The sequence below is a fragment of the Cystoisospora suis genome, assembly GCF_002600585.1.
Source record: "Cystoisospora suis strain Wien I chromosome Unknown contig_1751, whole genome shotgun sequence".
In the NCBI taxonomy this organism is placed as follows: Eukaryota; Apicomplexa; class Conoidasida; order Eucoccidiorida; family Sarcocystidae; genus Cystoisospora; species Cystoisospora suis.
Window position 1 is genome coordinate 4,661 of NW_027154551.1, and position 21,887 is coordinate 26,547.

Below are 21,887 nucleotides of genomic sequence, written 5' to 3' on the forward strand. Positions count from 1 at the left end.
TTTAATCTATCTATCTATCTAGGAGGCCAAGGCAATTCATGATGGAAAACCTCCCGCCATAGAAGCTGCATGCACCGGCGGCCACAAGACAACGGGTATCTATCTATCTATCTTTAATCTATCTATCTATCTATCTTTAATCTATCTATCTATCTATCGCATACTAGGTGTACATATATGTATATCTATGTATATATATATGTAGTGAGTACCTATGTCTTCAGTGTATGAATCTATGTCTACATATATGTTCCGCTCTACGGTGGACATCTTTGGATTCACACGACTCCCTGTCTTCCTCCTTTTCTCCTTTTTTTTCTTCCTTCTTCTGTCAGAATCACTTGACGTTAAGCAGCAGAGGCTTAAACCCTGTGTATGCGAAGCTGCTTGAGACTCATGCGGAGATCCTTGAGCAACGTGGCCCCCACTGGTAAGGAAAGAAAGACACGCGGAAAACGTGCCTGCGTAGAAGGGGTATAAGAAGTCCGCATGGTGTAGCTAGCTAGCTAGCTAGAGCTATTCAGCTAGCTGCATGTGTTTGTACTACCAGCAGGAAATGTTTCATGTTAGAGCACCGGGCGAGGCGTCAAGAAAACAGACGTAGAGAGAGAGAGAAGAGTGAAGATGCGTGGAACAAAAAGACATTTTCAGAGCTATGTCGACACTGAGGGGAGGCGGGGATGGGATTATAGTCGAGTTGATTACAAAGCAGAGTCGCGGAGACGGGAGATGGCGAGGCTGGTAGACAACCCCACGCCTTCGAATGCCGATAAGTCCACGTCCTTCGCGTATATATTTACATATATCAACATGCATATATACATACGTCTGTACACGTACAAGTGTACGAACGCGCTTGGTCAGATGTCTGCTTGGGTAAGAGGGAGGTGTCGTAGACAACGGATGGCTTCATCTAACGTGTCCTGAAATCTATCGTGGCTTGACTTGAACTGAGGTGGTTGTCTCCGTGAAGAAATGCTTAATCACGGGCGTATCTATCTTTAATCTATCTATCTATCTATCTCGATGAGTGGATCATCGCGAAAAAGCTTTTACTCGGAGAGAATTTCTCAAAGAAGATCAAGCTTTTACATCAAGGAAGAAGAGATTTCCATAGAGTTGTGTGGCTTCTATCTTCATATTCAACGACATTCCGTTCACTTTTTCTTCCCTTGACTTGTGCTTTTTGCTTCTCTCTCTCTCTTCAGGTTGACAGCGCCAGGAGGAGGGGAGTGTCTTTCTCAAGCGTTTTTACGAAGACTTCGTACAGACGATCCAGCATATTCAGTGTACACAGAATACTTCCAAGAGATGTATGATAAGTTTTCTGCTGAAGCTAAGGAAGTGCCCGCTAATGAGCTTTCATCTCGCCTTTCACACATTGCTCAGAAGGCCGCAGAATCAGATGCCGCCTATGTGCTGCTACTCCAGGGATCAGCGAATCCTGAGGTAGCTAGCCGAGCAAAGGAAGGTGCGGAGAAGTTGAAGCTTTTATCGAAAGCTAATCTGATAAAGGGACATCAGAAGATTGTAGGAGACCTTCTACGAGCTGTTGATGAAGACACTGGGAAAGGAGTAAGTAGGAAAAGAGTCAAGAAGAAAGACAGAGAGGAATCTTTAGAGACAGGAGAGCTCTTGGCACAAGAAAGTATTCATAAGATAGATATAGATGGTGAATACGGAGTGAGGTAGGTTAGAGAAAGATACAGGTGGCCAGAGATTGATGAGGATGTGAGGAGTCCCTCGATGGATGAGGGGCGGTGTACGTACAGATGAGGGGTAGGGAAGATACACAAATAAAGAAAGTTTGTATAATAATGGTGACTGGTTTTCTGAGAGAAAGAGACTGGTGAATCAACAACAAGTGAAGCTCGGTAGATATCATTACGACTGCTCTTCGCGTGGATGGCTAGCTGGGAGTTCTGGAAAAAACAAGTCCCGAGATAGGAGTCTTGTCAGGCGTACATGTCTCATTCCGAAGCCGGTCTTTTTCCTAGGTAGTGGATAGGTACAGGTTTTTAAGCAAGATTCTAGAGTAACTGTCGTCAGTTGATTTCTACCATACCGGGATCTGAATGTGTAAATCTCTCTAATTGGGTGTGAGACTTATGGTTATCTCTGTTCTCATGTCCTGCCTGCAGAAAGAAGATCTCTTGAATACGCTCAAGTCAGTGAAATAGAGAAGAAAGAGATTGTCCATGGCTATCCCTCCCCTAAAAGGCCACGATAACAAGAGTGATGGGTTTCCTTAGTATTGTTGGCGCTCAAGAAGAAAGACAAGGATGAAGAGAGAAGAGTTTGATATATGGGAGGAGGCTTCCCCTTTAGGACCATGCCTTCGTCGGAGCAGCCGTGCTAGCTAGCCGTGTCTATAACAACAGCTGGCTTTTTGTTTTGTTTTGTCCTGAGTTCACCTCAGATCGTGATCTCTTGAGTCAATGGTTCTTAACGATAGTGGGCTCTCTGTTTCCGAGAAATTCTCGAAGGATACTGTGAGGGGATAGCCGAGAGACATGTACCCGGAGTCAGGGAGGCACCAGGTCCAAGAGTGCAGAAGATTTTTCACTGGATGATAAAAGTGAGGTGTTGCTGCTGTTCATGAGAAAACCGGTGTGCTCAATGTCTGAAAGGAAGAGATGTTCACAGGCGGGAGAAGTCAAGCACTGACATTCCGGTGTGCTTCTCCCTTGCCATAGTCGTTCTTGTCTCTCATTGGCGGGGCATTCTGTCGTGCGTCTTATCACCCTTTGTCGTGGTAACAGAGAAGAGCACGAGAGATTTTGAGACGTAGGTAGGAAGAAGACGGAAAGATGAAAGAGACTATCACCGGTTCAGTAGTCATTTAGCTTAATCTCTTGAATGGCCCGTGAAAGGAGCTCACTCTTTTGTCCCTTTCTTTCGCAAGGCTGACAAACGATGAAAGAACGGCTTGATTAGTTGTAAGGCAGGCACAGTGATCAAGCGGTGGTTCTAGAAAGAAGGCGAATCCTAGAAAGAAAAAAAAGCTCGAAAACACCATGATCTGAACAGGCACGAAGACTCTACGGCCTTGTCCGAGAACGGCTTGGGGCCCGAGAGTCGCATACCCTCCGAGGGAAACCAAGTACCCGAGAACAGATACGGCTCACTGACACTGGCACCACTTCGCTTTTTTGATGCGCTGAAACTCTCACGATTCTTGTTTCCTCTCTTTTGGTACCGTTCATCTCCTTTTAACCCAGAGGCCGGTCCTACCCAGTCAGCGTTGGGGGACAAACGTGTCTTTGTTAGTGTCTTACTGACAGCCCCCCAGAGTTGTTTCCGAGCGGAGAAAGGGGGATCCGCAATGGCTGAGAAGGTTGTTGCACGGGGGGACAGAAGGAGGATGGAGTCAAATTCGAAGGAATGTAAACGTGGTCCGCCTGAGGATCACGCAAAACAAAACAGCTGGCCGCAAAAGCTTCTCTGAGATTCTGTAGAGCAGCAGTGTTACAGGATTACCGAGTAGGTCTGTATGAGCCGAGAGTCGTTAGAACACTGACCTAAGAGGGGGGACTCCTGGGCACGTACGGAGTCCACGAAAGGAATAGCACTTGGGACTCGTTACAAACTGCTCTTTGAGAATTCTTCGTAAGCAGGCATCATATTCTAGTGAGAGCACTGGGGACAACAAAGAAATCAAGAGTGAAGACTGAAAAACCTGCTTCAGACCGTCTCGCGTGTTTCCATCGGATGGCCTTGCGCCATGCATCATCACCCGATGCACTTAAGAGAGGTACAGAGAACTTGATTCTGAGCTGCTATCTGCAGCACCTGGAGCTTTTTTTCCTCTGAGATGGTCCCCGCTTCCTTCTGAAACAAGATGACTGTACAAACCGCACACGCAACTGACTTTCCATATTATACAGCCGTTCACTCGAAGGCTTATTGTCGTAGCGGGGAGAAGCAAGCGGCGGTTCCCATGTCTCTTGATCTACGGCAGAGGAAGTGGACTCGAGGTCTCACAAACTGATGTACCATTCCCCTGAGCAAATACACATTTTTTGTACCGACAAGCCAACCTCTTCACAAGTAAACAGCAAGGCCGTTCAGTGATCGAAACGTCTCTTTCACTAATGCTCTTAGTGTCTTCGCTTTGCACTTCGGCTCTTTGGAGCAGGCCTCCAGAAGCCGAAAACAAGGCGAGAAACCACTCCGTCTCTAGAAAGGGCACGCCGGCCCTACTCCTGGCACTTGGGACGAAGACAGGTCGAGCTGCAACTCGAAGAAGAGAGATATCATCTGGACTTGAAGAAGAAAAGTCTGAAAGCCAGCGTTCCATTGCGCAATGGTGTTCTAGGTCGGACTGTTTGTTGTCGGACCAAAGAGAAGTCGTCCACTCGTAGAGCTGTCGTCTGATCAGCTATAAGGCGACGAGAAAGATCAAGGCGTATCTCGACGTCGGCGCCTCCCCGGCAAAAACCAGCCCCCAGGGAGGGTACAACAAAAAGGTTTAGCTTTCTTTCTCTTGTTTGTCTGCTTCGCTTTTTCTTCATACTTCTGCTTCGCGGGTTGAAATCGCACTGTCCCGTTGGACGTCCTTTGCTGGGCGGAGAGAAAGTCATTGCGCTCCGACCCCAGATCAGCATTTATTCTGTCGTACAAGACAGATTACTTTGAAGGAGGCGTGCTTGGTTCTCAAGACACGTAGAAAGAAAACAGGTTTTCTGAGAACTTGATACAGCGTTCTCCTCGGCAAGTAACTAAGAACGGAGAGATACTATCGGTATCGCTTCATAGTACTTTTCTTCTTTCACTCGTCGTTCACGGTGATCGTCAAGAACATTTCCCTTCTATGGTTTACTACTGCCAGCCTACAAATTGGTCTGTTTATTTCCCCAGGTCTTTTTCTCGAAGCCTAGCCAATCTCCGCTCCTTTCAGCTTTTTCTTTTGTATGTTTTCTCAGTTGTAGACGCATTTACCGTCGTTCTTATCTACTCGTGTTTACTTCTCCCTTTCTTCTGTTTTCACCCCGCGCTTCTGCATTACTTTCTCTAAGGTAGGCGTTTCCAGCCAGGCTACCATCGTTCGCTCGTCTTTTCTTCTGCAGAAGGCTTTACCCCTTAGGCCAATCCCGAGTACAGGCCTTTTCTTTTTTTTCTTCCTCGCTTTGACCCTCTTTCCCCTATTCCACCGCATTTTCCTTCACCGCGGGACTTTCTCTCCTCCCTTGTAATGAATCTCCTGTTTCTTTCTCCTCGTGATACTCGGCCCTTCAATCTTTACATGTTCCGAACAAGGAAGCTCAAAGTCAGCTTCCCTATCGCAGAGAACAATTTCAACCGGTTCCTCGTCCTGGACTGTTGCTGAGAAACTTCAGTTCGGATAGCTTCTTTCCACCATTCAGAAAGGACCTTTTCCTTTGTGTTTCTTTTTATCCTTCCTGTCCCGCTTTCTCTTCTTTCCATGTCTTCTTGTTCATCAGTAGTTTCCCAAAGAATCCTTCTAGACTTCCGTAGTTCGGGGGGTTGTATCTGCCTTCGTCTCTCTACATCCATATCGTGTAGACCAACACTCATCACACATGCGTAGGTGTTTCGTTGATAAACAGCAGATCGGATATAACCAAGTGTCATTCCTTTTCCCCTAAGGCATACTTCCATTTACACCCTAGACTCCACAATACTTTAGCAGCAAGCCTGCTGTATCGGCGTTTTCTTCCAAGGGGTCGCTATTTCGCACAACTTGCTGTTGTTTGTCAATTTGAAGTGTAACCGATTACATCTCCTCTCTCTCTCCTTCTGCTTCTGAGCGTGGCGTCAGGAGCTTCACTTGTGTTTTTCCTTTTTGCTCCTCTCTTATATGGAAGAAGCGTCACTTTACAAGGGTAGCTAGACTTTTTTTTCTCCCTCCAGTCGACTGGTCTCTACAAGTTGTTTCAGATCTTTTCTTCTCCTGGTATATTGGAGAAATCTATCTTACGGAAAGAAAGAGAGAGAGAAAGACGTAGTAAGCGAGGATGATAGTTGTGTCTTACATTCGGTTTCCAGAGATTCCTGAAACTTCCTGGAGCTTTACGTCGATGGCTATTGAGGGAAAGCCTCCTAGTTGTGGTAACTGGAAGTATTTTCTCCCGACTACGATGAAGGGAAAGACATTTATCTTGGGAGGTGCTTTCCAATAGAAAGGAAAAGCCTTCTTTCCTGTCAAGTGATTGCTAGAAACAGTGAACAGGGGGGGGTGACCAGTCGACGACTTCTTCGAAATTCAAAGAAGAAAGAGATCTACGGGAGACTTGATTGATGACTGCTCTAAGAAGGCAAAAAAAATAGGAGAGCGAGTGTTCAGATAGAATTGCTATTGAGAAACAGTTCAGACAGATAAGAGGAGTGAAGTCGTACACAGAGTCTTGCGGCGTGTGCACTTATGCGTGGAGAGTTCAAGGGAAGTCGTTCTTGGCATTGTCACCGCCTTCCTACAGTTTCTTCCTCAAAAACCTCTCTCCTTCTTGTGAGATTGAAAGAGAAGAAAAACCAAGCTAAACGGAAGGGAGGTAAAAGCGAAGGTCGAGGCAGAGAGGAAAAGAAGAGGTGAAGAAGGAAGCCGGTAGAGAAAGAACTCGCCGCTGATCAAAGCAACAAGATAGAGAGAAAGTCAGATAACCTCGAGAGGTAGTAGTATTGTATAGAGCTGAGTACTCCAACAGAGGAGGAGGGAAGACCCAGTGCGTGGTAGATAGGTTAACAGAAAGACATGGCTAATTACAATGAAGACTTCTCCATCAAAGAAGCAGAAAGAAGGTAAATGTTATAGAGGATCGCATGTTTGGAATGATGTCCATAAGAAGAAGAGAGGAACAGAGGAGAAGCTTAAGGGAAAGGAGCGAATGAAGAGATTCCATCGGAAAAGCAGCGGGAGTCTTGTACTCAACTCCCAGCCATGGTGTCTATCGTCGGGACAGAGCAAAGAGAGAGAACAGGGAAATGAAAAGAAGATGAATTACACGGAAAAAGAAGAAAGAAGGACGACGTCTACCCTTGAAAGGGAAGATAGGAGAGACAAATCTGACGTCATTCTCTCAAGGGCGATAGGTCGCTACTGCTGGCAGAGAGGAGACAGAGACAAGAAAGGTTATCGTTCCTCAGGATCATCTCGTTGCTGTGAGGTGAATGGGAGTAGAAAGGAGACATCGTATGAAGAGGAAAACAGAAAGGAAAGAGAGAATAGAACCCTCTTCTTTTCAACATGCCCTCAAGTAAAGATGATGACTATTGCTTCCGTGGCAAGAGCTTTACATACGTTTCTCCTGATCTTCTCTTTGAGCTTTAGTAGTCTAACCTCTCTCTTTTTCATCTTTCTTTCTATTAGCTTTCTCGCCTCTCCACACCGACATCTCTCTCATTCTTCTATGCCTTACGATACTGTCAACCCGTCTACGACTCTTAGGGTTTCACCCTCTGCGTTCCTCTCTCAACTTTCTTTTCTTTCTTTCGCTTCTGCAGCCTTGTTATCCGTTACTGTTTCACCATCTTCTTTCATTTTCTCTTCCTCTATCTCTCCGCTCTCATTAGGAGAGATTCCTGTGTCTCTAATCTCTACACAGACACTTCCTAGAATCATTCTAGCTACTGCTCTTCCGCGTGATAAGACGTCTTTCTCCTCTTCTCCCCCAGTAGACTTTTCTTATCCTTCTTTCCGTATACATACTCCGTCTGAGGATCTCCGTCTTTCGGCTTTATCACTTTCATCCCATTTGGAAAGTGAGGCATCAAGATTGTCGGAGAAAGCAACGTCTATACCTCAGGGTCTTTCATTCAAGCCTGACATGGCTGATACTAGAGAGAGAGGTGTAGCTAGGGAGGAAATAGATGGGAAAGTAGAAGATTATGATGGTGAAATACAGGTACACAAAGAGACACGTATGCATGATGAAAGCACGGCGACAAGACGGCTACCTTCTGAGAAAGAGACACCCCAGATAAGAAGAGTAGAAAGAAAAAGACTTCAAAGAGATGGGAAGAAGAGAGAGGTGAAAACAATGGAGGAAAAGTCCCAAGGGCCTTTTTCCTCGCTTCTCCGTGGGAAGATGGAGAAAGAAACCACTCAAGATATACAGACATCTCTCCATGGAGACAAGCGTGAGATCTTCAATACAAAGAATCCGAATACTACGATTGATTCCGAAGACATCCACAGCAACGCTTCTTCTTCTACTTCTTCTCTTCCTTCAAGTTCTTCTTCTTCTTCTCCAACACTCTTTCCACCACCACCCCGATCACTCTCTTCGTCTTCATTCTTTCCTACTCCTCCTGAAAAAGATGCTTTACCTGAGACCAGCCTCGATCAAAAGAAGAACCCGACAGCTCCGTCTTCTGTCATCTCTTCATCCTCACCCCATCGTTCTCCTCCTCCTGTATCGTCTTCTTCTTCCTTCGCAGCCGGTCATTCTTCTTCTTCTCCTTACTCGATCTCAAGCACTCAGACAGAGAAACCACCAGTCAAGAAGCGACGGCTTGTACAATTCAAGAAGAAAGCTGATACAGTTGTCTTAGCGAAGAGTCTCCCGAGCTCAGCAGGTCACACAGCTCGAAACCTTGACACGATGAATGAAAAGACGGGGAGTAGTGCAAGCCATAGTGGAGATATTCGTGATGAGGATGAAAATGCTGAGGAAGTTATAGAAAGACCGTTGAAAGGGAGTCCCAGCAGCGGCAGTAGTCTTTCACTGGGAGGAGGAGTCGGAGGAGGAGTCTATCATAGAGAGCATACCGGAGCTACTAGGCCATGGATATGGTAAGATGACGCTTATGTATCTCAGAGAAAGCGAACACGTGATGAGAAGAAAGTAGGATAGAAGGAGAAGGGAGTGAAGCTCTTTGAAAGAAGAGAGAGAGAGAGAGAGGTAGGAGAAGTGCAGAGAGAAGAATAGAGGCAAGATGAGATCTTTGATTAGGAAAAGTAAGAGAGAAAGGAGAAGAGAAGTCTTAGCTGTTTGGAGGTAACCTCGAGATCTGTCCGAGAGGGCGGGGAGATGAAGATTATAGAGAATGGAAGTGAGATGACAGGGTAGAGACGGGGATTGATAGAAAAGAAAGGCTACAATGAAGGCGTTCTTACATCACAAGAAGAAGAGTTCTTACATGGAGAGATAAGAGAGAGACATGAAAAGCAAATCTGTTGGAGAAGAAAAGATCTCTATCTCTCCAAATAGTTCACGCCGGCCGTTGAAAAAGAAGAACATTATAAGTCAAGTAACCAAAGACAAACAAAGAATAGACACGTTCTCATCTCTTAGCGAAGATCCTCCTCTTAAGTCCACCTATCTACTGATACTACTACTACTACTTCACCCTTCACACAACGTATACGACCACCTTCCACCTCCATATATTTACAGAGATGTATATGTGCTAACGCGTGTCTATGTAGCTGTCTATCTATGTATATGTATATGCACAGATACACACCTGTAGTTGCACTTCATACAATAGACAGAGAGACGCCTTTACCATACAAGAGGACGTGAAAGTTTTCTTCCCGCGAAATGGGTTTACATGGAGGACGTGAAAGGAAGGATTCTTCATAAGGCAGACAAAGGAGAAACAGATGATTAGAGAGACAGATAGGTGGACAGATAGAGAGATAGATCCTGTCTCTTTCCGTGTAGCCCCCTGTGCATGACTGACTTTCGTGGTACTTGGCCGAAAAGAAGAAGTGATAAAGAAGAAAAAAACAATTCTCATCTGAGAGAAGCAGAAGGATGTGAAGAGAAGAAGAAGCTCTGTGACGGGATCTGAGATAGCTCTCATGCATCCTAAAGGGTGACTATTCATCCACGCTTGATATACATCCATGAGTAGATCCTGAAACGCCGCAAAGATTTATATATATAGACCTATTCATGAGGAAAAAAGGGAGGTGAGAGCTTTGGTTTTTCCGTTCTTCTTCTTCTTTTTCTTTCTAGCCCCGCCAAGGCACCTTTCTGAATGTCCCTGCCTCTCCCGCTTTCTCCCTGGTGCGATATGAATACAAAGGCAGGTATATAGACGTATATAGTGTACATATATAATACTCCTGGCTTATGTATAGGATGAGGGAAATGGATGCTTATCTATTTCAGGTAGATGAGTCTGACTGTATCTCGAGCAACAGAAAAAGCACTCCTCAGAGGATGAAGAGAAGAAGAAGAGTAGGGAAATGTGAAGTAGAAAGAAGTCGATAGGAGAGGAAAGGCTTGTATCCATTTGAAGAGAAGGAGGGAAGGAAAAGGAAAGAGACAGAAAAAGAAGACAGAGACAGAGAGAGAGAGGGAGAGGAAAAGACAGAAAGAAAAGAGAAAGAGATCAAGGAAGTGAGTGAGTGATACACAAGCAGGCAAGAGTTACCTCAGAAAGAGAAGTTCGCCCAATGGGAAGTAGGAGCTAGAGAAAGAAGACGGACGTTTGACAGACTAGACTGATGTATGCTCAGGATTTCAGATGTTTCTTTCCTAGTATGAAAAGAAGTTCTTCTCCCTCTCCTTCGGTTTGGTGGATCTTCTTCTTTTTCTTTTCTTCTTGTTTTGCAGGGCGTTGTCTTCTGTATTCTGTCTCTTCTGTCTACTCGTTCTCCTGGTTCATCGCATCAAGCTACGTAGAGTCGCAGTCTATCTACAGAGTAAAACGAACAGTTGTTTCCCACCCCCTGTTGTCTATGCGTATGGGCGTCTCTTCACGTTCTTTCCTCTCTCCGCTTTCTGTGGATGGTAAGATTAGGGATAATTAGGAGATCACTCAAACAAGCCATGTAAAGAACACGGAGAAGAAGAAAGAAAGAAAGAAAGAAAGACAAAAAGAAAGAAAGAATGAAAGGAGGAACAACCGAAGTCATCTGTGCGCACTCTATCCCTACGCACTTCCTCAGCCAGCCAATCTATGGCTCTTTCGCTTTTCGTTCTCTTTCTTGCTTCCTTCCACAGCGACATCTTCTTTCTTGGTTTCTTGTCTTTTTCGTTCTCCTTCTACTCATATCCATCCCTGATACCTGCGCGCGATTTCTTCACAGAAGTCTTTGCCTGTGGACTTTCATATTTATGTCTATCCTGCCATTTTTCCCATACCTAGGCGGCTCTGCATCTTCATATCTCTGTCTACATACATGTATAGATAGTTGTAGAAATACGCTATAGAGACTTCTGTAGTCCCGCTGATGTCGGGGAAATGCCTGTAAAAGAAATGAAGAGAGAAACAGAAAGATCAGACATATGTACCTCTCTGTATCCCTTTGATCTGTACCTCCTTCCTTTCTTACTCTCCATCCTCAATCGACCCTCTTTCCTACCTGGATGGATTCTCTGGTATACGCTTCTAATGTTCATACCTTCTTATAGCTACTTCCTTCTTCTCTTCTATGATAAGGACTCATCAAAGACGAGATCTGCAATGATGGATAGATCTCTTCTTGCTCGTCTATGCCCCACGACTGTTAACTGCTAAACTCTTTCCCGTTCTCTCTCTCTTTCGATCTCTACCTATTTCTCTTTCTTTCAGTAGAACTTGTTCTGAGGCCTACGGTCCGCTTGTGCCAGGATAGATTCTCTTTTTCTTCTCTTTCTTCTTTCTCTCTCGGCGTCAGCAGCCTTCTTCCTCTCCGGCTCCCCTTTTGTCACATGACCTGAGCTTGGCACGTGGCTGTCTTTCTCCGTAATCCCTCGGCTTCTCTTCTCTTCTCTTTCTTTCAAACGCTCGTTAGACATGTTCTCGTGCGCTTCATTGCTAGTTGTAGTCACGCGGACACACCCCATACACTTCTGTCTGTATCTTCTGTATACACACATATAGAGGTATATACTCATGTATCGTGTTGTCTACATAGCAATACATGTATATCAATTCAAATATATATACGTGTAGAGCAACACATGTATATGTATATATACAGAGAAAAAGAGAAAGACATGTATATATATACAATGTCCAAGTCATGCGCAAAGAGATATCAAAGAGATATACACAACTTCTCTTTTTTGGCTCTCTTATGCAAATGTATCAAAGTCTTACCTACTGATTAAACAGATTCCGTTTGTATCTCAAAAGAACATGTGGTGTCAGTGTGTTTTCGTTCTTTCTTTCTTCCTTTCTTTCTTTTGTTTCAGGTTGTCACTTCTTTTTCCCCAACTTTCTCTCCTCTGCCGAGTGTTACTTCATCTCTATGAGGTTGCTTGTCTTCATTGGTTCTGGGCCCTTCTTCTTGATCTTCTAGGAGGTCCTGATCGAGCTCTTCACATTCTCAATGCTTTACCTTCCTCTTCTTCTTCTCCGGAGAAAAGAATAATGGATTTCTTCAGAAAGAGAGTGAAGAACAAACAAGAGACCAGCAATAAGAAAGTCACATCTCCATCACTAGAATTCTCTTCTTCTTCTGCTTCTCTTCCTTCTGCTCCCCCCCCTCGGTCCTCAAAGGCAGAACAACTACATGAAAAGACACCGTCCCGATTAGCCCGGAGAAGTCTCCATTTCTCCTCTGCTTGTTCTGGGCTTTATTCCAGTGTCGATGCTCCCGCATCGATCCAAGCCAAAGACAACTGCTACATGTCATCTTCTTCATGTGCTTCTTCTTCGCGTGCTGACCTCCACCACCCACATATCTCTACAGAGGATAGAGAAGAACATGGTCGTACAAGATCAAGTGGTATAAGGAAGAATGACAAGAATCTAGAGAGGACCGACTGTGAAAGTGATGGAGGCGCCCCCAGAAGGCATAGAGAAAAGGAAGGAGAAAGAAGAGCAAGACATGGATTTCATGGAGAGTCGTCCGAGTTCCAAGACGACGGAGGAAGAGAAGAAAGAAGAAAGAAAGGAAGAAGAGGAAGAAAACTCATTCAGCTTCTTCTACTGGTTCCTTTAACAAGCCGTCCCGACGAAGACACGAAGAAATCTCTTCGAGGAAAGAAGAACGATGAGAAGAAGAGAGACCATCCCTGGAGTAGCACGGAAGGTGCATGCGGGGATCGTAGCAACAATGTGGATCAAAGTACTGTCAGTAGCTTAGAAGAGAATGAAGAGGAGATGAAGCACAAGAAGTATACCAAGAAGGAGAAGATGAACAAGCCACAAGAGAGTCGAAGAGAGAATGATCCTGCGGGCAACAGGGGAGAAGAAGAAAGAAAGAAAAAGATTCTTCTTCTAGGGGTAGAGAGGACAGCAGGAGGAGACCAAGAAGAAGAAGAAGGACGGAGAAGGCAAAGTGAAGACGAGAGAGTGCGAAGCCAGCAGGGAGAGAAGTCCGAAGACCAGAGAAGGTATATCATTGAAGAGCAAAGAAATCAGATAGAGAAAAACCAAAGAGAGGAAGAATGGAAAGAAGAGAAAGAAGGATTACTTCTGAAGAAGACGAAAACGATGTCCGATGATACAACTGACGAAACGTCCTCTGAAAGTTTGCTGAAGGAAAAGAAGAGAGAGAGCAATGAGAAACAAGAAAGAGAAGAAGAGGAACCATTCCGAGGAAGAGAAGAAGAGACAGAAGAGAAGAGCGACGACAGTAAGCACGTCGTTGTCATGATCGGAAGAGAAGGAGGAGGAGAAGAAAAAGAAAGAAAAGAAGGAGATGAACAATCAGAAGAAGAAGAAGAAAGTTCAAGAGAAGACGAGAAGAAGAACCTCTCAACCGTAGCTATAAGGAACCATCTTTCTCCTTCTGATGTTCCTGTCGTCGTGAGCTGCGAAGAAGAGAAGTCTCAAAAGAGATCTAAGAAAATACAAGACTGTCGAGAAAGAAAGGCTTGCGAAGAAAGACATCTTCTTGAGAAGACAGCTATAGGATCTCCAATAGAAGAAAACAGTCGAGGAGAGCGAGTTTGTGTGACAGGGAGAATACGAAAAGAAGGAGAGAGAAAAGAAGAAGAAGGAAGAGGAAAACGCAGAGAAGAGAAAGAGCAACACGAAGAAGATCTTGTTGCTGTGGAAGTGTCCCACGGAGGAGAAGGAGAGAATACGATAATGAAAGAAAAAGAAGAGACAGAGAAGAAGATTCCATCCGGAATTCCCCAACATGTAGAAGATGTACGATCCAGCAATCCTATGAACATAGAACTCTCCAAACACATGACACAAGATCTTCATCTTCCCCCTCTGGTCTCTTCTTCGTCTTCCTCTTCTCCTGCATCTCGTTTTCTCCCTCTTCTTCCTCACCTCATGAATACACCAGCGGCTTCACAGGACGAGCGCAGGCATTTCTATCCGAGTAGGGACTTCTTAGTGACCGCTGTGAAGCCTCAGCAGCCACAACAGGAAGATGGCGGTAATCTCCCTGAGTTTTCTTCTCTCTCTTCTCCTATTCCTGTGAAGAAGGGAGGCACGGAGAGAGAGAGAATGAAGAAGGATGCCTCCCGCCCGAAAGAAGAAACCAGTGAAGAAAAGAAGAAAGAGAAGAGAGATCTGAAAGCAGGTGAGGACGGCGCCATCTTGAACAGTGAAGAGAGGGGAGACAGGAAGATGTATACAAAGTCGAAGAACTGGTCTTCCTATGGTCACCCCGAGCAGGAAGATTCCTCTTGCGAAGGAGGAGAGAGAGAAAGAGAGAAGACTGGATGTAAATTTTTCGATTTATGTGCTGACGAAGATGAGGATGCAGAGGAACGAGAAGAAAAGAGGGTGAAGAGACAAAAAGGAGAAGAAGAAGAAGAAGAGCAAGAAGAAGATTTCTATGGGGATGATCTTCACGCCCAGCAACTAGGACAGACGTCTTCTTCTCATCTTCTTCGCCGTATATGGTGTGTTCCGCCTTTGTGCTGCTTTGCATGGAGATCCAAGAGACGAGAGCTCAACGCGGTAAGTCGATACGTGTCGTGTGAGCTCTACGTGAACGAGTAAGATAGTCAGTCAAGGCATAGAGATATACACTTGAATCTCTATGAAAGCAGGGATGTCTACACATGTATATAGTTTCTAAGTTGATATGTCTGTAGGTAGATATCCAACGTTGCCATATCGGTCTGTCATCTCCTGCCTCGATAAAGAAAGAGGCAGAAGGGGCAAAAAACGTCTTTTCTTGTACCGGCGTGGTTTGCTTCTCATGATGTTATGTGGAGATATATACATGTACGCAGATGATAGATAGTTAAGTGAGGTCGGACGTTAACGGCTGTCTGCATGTGTGTGTACGTATGTGTGTGGATGGTATGTACATCGCGTCTACTGGGGGGATGACGAGAGACTCGTCTGAAAGAATGAGCTTCATCCATTTCTTTTCGTTTATTTCGACTTACACGCATCTCTCAAGATCTTCATTTTTTGAGAAAGATAGGAAAGAGAGATATAGATAGCGATCCTCAGAGATCTGAATAACCGGCAGGGATGCCATAGTTTGGGGATTTTATTTCATCTTCATGGTAGTATCTTTGTGACTGTTCATTTTTCTTTTTCTTTTCTCCCTCTTTTCGTTATTCTTCTTTCTACTTTTTGCCCTCTTTACCTGTTTCCGTCGTGTCTCCTCTTCTCCTTGCAGAGGGATATCCGTCTCAGTTATCTCTGCCTCCTCCCGTACACCTTTCTGAGCTGTGCCGTTACAGTTCTTTCGTCTTTGGTTCCTTCCACACTCTTCATCGTTCCTTCACCTTCTTCTTCTTCATCCATCTCTTCGAATTCACGTTTTGTCTCCCCGTCACCTCTAATACCGGCGCATTGTTCTGGTGAAGAGACTCTTAGCCCAGCAGCACAAGCCCACTGTGACGCTCTACGTGCTGCCTACGAGAATCAACAGGAAGTTAAAGCACTTGAAGGCCTGAAAGGAACAGAGCTTACCGTAGACAAAGCCGCATCAGGAGGTGGAGGAGGAGGAGGAGCTTGGGTGACTTCTTCAGTCATGGAAGTGGCTTTTCAAGAGACACTCCAGCAAGCTGCTGTTTTCTCATTGATGCTAGCCATGTGGGGCATCGGCGTTATTTACTTTGCTTCTAGACATGCTTTAAAAGGATTCCGCCTTGGTAAGGTTATCTAGAATCAGAGAGGTGGGAGTAGGAGTACACGAGTAGAAAGGCTGAGGCAAGCGAGAGAGCTGGACTAGGCCGTCCGTGCACATTGGGTGGTAGTTTCGTGCCGTCACTCGATACGACTCGGAGGTATACGGCTACTGCACCTGGGTACATCGGGCTCGTAATGCTAGGCAGTCTGTTAGGCTTGAAGAAGAATGACAGAGAAAGACTTCGTACTTAGCGAAGGAAATACCTCGCTAATTCAATGTCAGTACAGGAAAGAGAACACGTGACCGCCAAGACATCGGCGTTGCCGTCCGGAACGGTGAAGCGTATGTAATACGAGGTGCTCAAGACCTCCTGGGTCGTTTCCTGTCCTGATAAGAAGGCAAAAAAAAAGTCGTCCCACCAGCATAGTAGCTCCTGATTCTCCTAGGTTTACGCATATGCTGAAACTACGCTCGCCCAAAATGTAAAGTGCACGCAGGAAGGACTCTTCCGACAGTTCGGCTGCGTCGTCACGCACAACTCGCTAGTTAGGTGAAAAAAATGCGCCAAATAGGTTCGAGATCCTTTCTTGTAGACAGCAGAAGAGAAAAGTTGCTTCCTCGCGTCTCCTCCTGTCCGGCGGCGCCCTTTGCAGGCATCAAGTTCACATGTATAAAGATCCTAGTATTGGTCATTCAGGTTTCTGAGATCGCAGCGAAGTTTCGCAAGGGCGCGCTACCCTTCTCGCCGTCGCCCTCCCAAGCGTCTACAAGTCATGCTCCTTCCCCCCTGGACGAAGTTGAAGAGGAGTTTTTGGAGATTCATCACTCTCTCTTCGATTTTATCATCACTGCTATTGCTGTTCCCATGACGTTCTTGGCTATGCGGACTTTCGATCCAGAGGAACTGCGCCGTCTTGCTGTCGTTGACCCCGCCTCAGCAAGTCTAGACACACTACTGACAGCAGGCTCAAAAGACCCGGACGTTTGGATACAAGAAAAGAAGTCGCGCGTGCGCAGCTTGTGTCCCGTGCCGTTTTCACGGTGTTGCTGTCGCCGTCGGCGAGAGATTAAGCATGCAGTACACACCAACAGAGAAGCAGAGGAGCAGCTACCTCGCCCGTGAAAGAAAGGCAAAAAAGTTGGCTGGTGCCTGGTTTGACTATGGACCGAAAATTGCTCCACTTTCTCCCAATGTTTGCCGTGCTTGCCATGCAGGTTACTGTATTGTCTGAATGTGAGCTTTTCGTACCTCTACCACATCTCTCAAGCATGACTGGGTGTACTGACCTACGAGACAGCACAAAACTCCGTGTGTGAATGCGTGGGAAAACCAACAGCCGTCCTGTACGTAGTAGTAAAAAGCTTCTACGCGATTGCATGGGCCGTTGCTCATTTCCCGAGCCATCCAACGAAGTGACTATCATATAAAACCAAGCCAGACAACCAGGCAGTAGTTAAATAGCTGTAACTACTGTTGTACATTCCTACGGCGGCCTGGCCATGCTACCAGGCGAGGAACCGAGAAACAAAGTGTTTTTCTCGGAGACCTCTGGAAACAGAGAATCTCCGCTTCACCAGACGTGCCGGAGTCAGGCGCAGACGCCGACCACACCCCTCCCTGGAGTTTGACAGTCAGTGAGGACCCACGCCTCCGAAACACCCGTTTGTCAAGAACCGGCCTTGGCAGCCCGACGCCGGTGACTGTTTATGCTGAAGGGCCGTACCGATGACAAGGCCCTTGCAACTGGAGATTCCTTCACACCGCCCGGACGAGCGTCGGACCTTCAGACTACCCATCAGGGTGTGGGTAGACAGATAGATATATGAGTTTCGGAACCTCGTAATAAGGTGTCACGGAAACCGATAGTAGTCGCTGCACGTCTTAAACACTTGCTCCTGACTGGACACTACAAAGGCGACCCCTCCTACGTGAAGATAACGAAGGGATACACGAACACAAGATATATCAGAGAAGAAAGTGCTCGCAAGAGGTATCAGCCTCCGTGACCTAACTTCGCATAACCGCACCTCTACTCCCGACCTCACTCGCATTCAGGCGCAAAAAAAAGAAAACAACCCGCACACTGAAGGAACCTCCATACAACACGCAGCCGCATCTAAGACCTCAACAGATGACAAGCAATTCGAGAAGCAAGAAAGCGAAAACGTCAGCCGCACAGCAATCTCTGCATCACACCACGCGATTTCTAGCAAGCAACTTCACGCCACGGTAAACGGACCAACTTGACCTACATCATGGTACTTCCTCCACAGAGAGCACTGCTTCACGCTTAAGCAGACCAGCACGGACAACGACGTCTCTTCACACGCGACCTGAACTCGACCCCATTTGATAGGCAAGCTCACACGACCGTCGCCATCAGCTCGGATGCCCGCTCGGCACCACACAGCTCCAAGGTACAGCCCCCCCCCTATCCAACGATGGGTGTCGGTTTCCCTGGACGCATGCAGCGCCTTTGTACCTTTCATGGACACGTAACACCTCCCGAATCTCGGCAGTGGTTCGGCCACTTATCCCTGACAAGTCTTGCAGTCATTCAACGGGTGCCATAACCTGACACTCCCAGCCGAAGCAACCAAGGAAGCAAGCTCCACTGTCGCGAGAGACGCATGCAAGAACCACGGCCGCACAGGAAAGAAAGATGCGTGTGTCTACGCGCCTTCCGGGAATCACCTCATATTCACTTCTTCCTTTTCCTTCTCCGTCGCCATCTAGCTTCCCTTTTCCTGATTACTGAATTGGAGAGGTCTGCTAGACTGGTTCTTTCATCCATACGGCCCGTCAACCACCGGTGTTCGTACATCGGTATCCCTGTCGCACACTTCGCTGTGTTTGTTCCGCTCCACCGGCACTACAATACTACTTTTATCTGGGCAAGGACTGTACAGACACTACTGAAGAGAACGGCACATACCGACAGACACACGGATCTTCATAAGAAATACCAAAACTGTGACTTCTGGTGTGCGTGTATACTGAACTGCCTCTTACAAGCAGCAGACTTGGACACTTTCGAATGTGAAACGGGCGCGCCATTCGCGAGGGTACAATCTATCCAACCCCACGTGAGAGATCTGAGGCGATTTTTCCCCTGAAGTGTCTCACAAAGATCCCTGGTAGCTAACAGTTCCCTGTCTTGATCATTACCACTGCCCCCTCATGTGCCGAGCAGCGGCTCCGGCAATCTCACATGCCAAATATGACGAAGTTTTTGTCCGAGTTTCATTTTCATCGAACAGCGGAAATCAGCATAAACACGCATGTACACCGTAAAGAGCGGGTGTACATGCACTCCAGGTCCCATGGCGTCATAGGCGGGGATACACCTCATTGCCTACTGAAGCACAGCAGGTACTGCGTTGCGTTGCGAATCAGAGCCTCGTGTGCTCACTCGCTCAGACTCTTTAGGGCGTGACTGTCATGCTGGACTTCCCTAATGTAACCGATCCTTGCATTAGTGTCTGTCGTCTTCTACTCATTCAATCCATTCCCTCCGCCAGAGAGACACAGACGGCCCCTCGATCCCATCTTGCCCACCCCATAAACACTGCCAACAGTTGAGCCATCATGGCTACACTTGCCCCCCTCTCCCGTGCTACTACTACTACGTGCGTTCATTCCTTTCAAGAGTTGTACCAAGAAGGTTCTTCCTCCGTCCCCATACCATGTTACCGACGAAGGAATCTATCCGTCTTAAGCGGCGTCGATAGTCAACGAAGACTCGCTCACTCACTCACCCGACCACTCATTCTTTTATATGACCTTTCTTCTTTCTTTGTCCTCTTTGTGTGTGTCCGACGTCGCCCGAGTTCCTTCAAGGGACCACAACAGGGGAAAGAAGAGAGATTGTTTCGATTTCTCTTTTTTTCCATTACGCCTCGTATTTCTAACAAGAATGAATGTACGGTCTCCCGGTGACTGTCAGTAATCCTTCCGAACCAAAAAGAGAGATATATGTAGAAATGTCTAGAACATCTCTCTTCGTCTTGATTCTTCCTCTCCAGCAATACTTCCCCCCCCTCCCTCAGCAAGAGCCGAAGCGCTCTGGGGAACTCCAGCAGTGAGGACAGTTCGTTCACCAGCCGTAGCTGAACTACCTCGTAAAGCTTCCCTTTCTCCCTCTGCTCTCTGTTTGGCTTGTTGAATCATACGAGGCATCTGCTGAAGTCTAAGACGTGTTTTAACCTGAGGAGAAACTTTGAAGCCATACACTGTAGGAATATAGTAAGAATTGGGAGCTCGTGGCGGTGGAAGAAGGAAAGGAAACTGCATATAAAAAATCTGGGCGATCGATGTCCCCCAATACGCTCCATCAAGATGATTCAAGCGACTTCCTTTAGGTGGATGATACAGCTCCTGAGAGAATGAAGGAAAAAGCACAACATTCCAAAAGACATGTGGTCTCTCACAGGCGACGATGAAAAAACAACTAACTCCAAGAGAAAAGACGCTTCTTCCTTCCTTCTATACGATTCCATACATACACTTCCCCACCGCTGGAAATAGACACATAGATATAGAACTACCCATCCATCATCCGAAACCACCACCCAGCAGGAGAAAAAGAAAAGCAAGTACTTCGACTCTCAGAAGAGAGACAAGAAGTTCAACTAAAAGGCTGTCCTAATTCATTCATTCTCATTTCCGAGATTCCTGAACTAGTGACGTGAATACCACGACTTTAGGGATAAATCTCATTTTATGATGCCTCATTCCACCACATGATCTTCAATATGAAACTTCCCTAGTGTCTTTACCAACAGAGCGAGTGGGCCGCAAGTGAGCACCCTCTGTAGTCAGTCACCGTCTCTTTTCGCTCTAAGTCGCAGTACCTCCTGCTGAGGAAGTACACCACCCTCTAGCCGCCCTCATGCGTCTTTCTTACAAAGGATCTACGAAGTATGTAGACACGTATGAAAGGAGTGTAGGCCTTCTATATTGGCAAAGTAGAGACAGGGGTGCCACTGTACCTACCCCGCTACCAGTGAACGTTGCCTAGATCCTATAGAGAGGCTGTCTGTACTGTGGCGCCCTGCCTCTTTTTTCCCCCCCACCAAACGAGAGGGAAGATACATCAAGAAATGAAGTTCCAAGGACGTGAAAGGAGGAGGAGGACTCTTACACAGCACTTAGCACAGAAGACTTTGGCTGTATGCTTGTTGGGCGAGTCGGTTAACGCGGTAGGAAGCAGAGCCCATCCTTCGCATGAGCTGTTCGGGCACATGCCAAATTGTTTTTGTGCGTATTTTTGCTGGAGAAGTTGAAGCCCTCTGAAAGGAAGACAGAAGAAATCAACCAAACGAGGAAAAAAAATCAACAGACAGTCTCTGGGACAGACGAACGCACGAGACCCAAGACCGTATACACAAAAGAAGAGACACGCGACGTCATTGAGAGAGACGAGGGCGAGCTGATCTGAGAAGCCAGAAACGATACGCATATGAGGACAATAGAAGACAAACGAAGAAAACCCCTAGGATGGAACCGAATGATGATAAGATAGACCGGATCGCATGCACTTGTATGAAGGGACAATCGGTCGAGGATAACTGAGTATGGAACAGGAATGTGCTTGTCTAACTCCGGGGTACTTCCGACGGACCGGAACAGGGGTGCACGAGATACAGGAGGTGTGGTCATAAGTATACGAAGACCCAATCGTATATGATGTATGATATAACAGCTCACCCCAACAGAATAGTCCTATCAACGCTTGTGTTGAGAATAACCCCTGGAAACTTCGTACGAAGATTCCTTGCAAGGAATGAGCTCCTAGTCTACAGGCCCTACACATAGAGTGACAGGATAAAGTACTTGCCTGGTGAGAGAGGCAAGAAACAAACACGTAGATATGGTTTTCTTACCGTGCGGTCGCGAGAAACCTCGCATGAACGAGACCATAGAGAAGTTCAGCTGCTTGTTCTGCCATGGCTGATTTGCGTTGTTCTTCTTCATCTTCTTCCT

At 46.4% G+C, this 21,887-nt stretch overlaps 3 protein-coding genes across 3 annotated transcripts in view; 2 read left to right on the plus strand and 1 right to left on the minus strand.

Moving 5' to 3' along the window:
* CSUI_003887 (uncharacterized protein) overlaps positions 1–2,526 on the plus strand; it is a 7,177-nt gene extending 4,651 nt beyond the window's left edge. The window contains exons 6-8 of the mRNA XM_068064082.1: positions 336–430; positions 1,209–1,575; positions 2,142–2,526. Coding sequence (XP_067923935.1) covers positions 336–430; positions 1,209–1,575; positions 2,142–2,180 — 501 coding nt within the window. The 3' untranslated portion in view covers positions 2,181–2,526. The remainder of the gene's footprint in view (positions 1–335; positions 431–1,208; positions 1,576–2,141) is intronic.
* A 4,180-nt stretch (positions 2,527–6,706) lies between these two features.
* CSUI_003888 (uncharacterized protein) lies at positions 6,707–17,181 on the plus strand. Its single transcript, XM_068064083.1, has 6 exons — positions 6,707–7,214; positions 7,563–8,752; positions 10,527–10,655; positions 12,093–14,769; positions 15,446–15,923; positions 16,555–17,181. The coding sequence occupies exons 1-6, from the start codon at positions 6,726–6,728 to the stop codon at positions 17,022–17,024; spliced, it is 5,433 nt and encodes a 1,810-aa protein (XP_067923936.1). The 5' UTR covers positions 6,707–6,725; the 3' UTR covers positions 17,025–17,181.
* A 589-nt stretch (positions 17,182–17,770) lies between these two features.
* Positions 17,771–21,887, minus strand: part of CSUI_003889 (ck2 beta subunit) — a 7,903-nt gene continuing 3,786 nt past the window's right edge. The window contains exons 2-4 of the mRNA XM_068064084.1: positions 21,788–21,885; positions 21,046–21,193; positions 17,771–20,279 (exon numbers count right to left, since the gene is read on the minus strand). Of these exons, the coding sequence (XP_067923937.1) occupies positions 19,890–20,279; positions 21,046–21,193; positions 21,788–21,885 (636 nt within the window). The 3' untranslated portion in view covers positions 17,771–19,889. The remainder of the gene's footprint in view (positions 20,280–21,045; positions 21,194–21,787; positions 21,886–21,887) is intronic.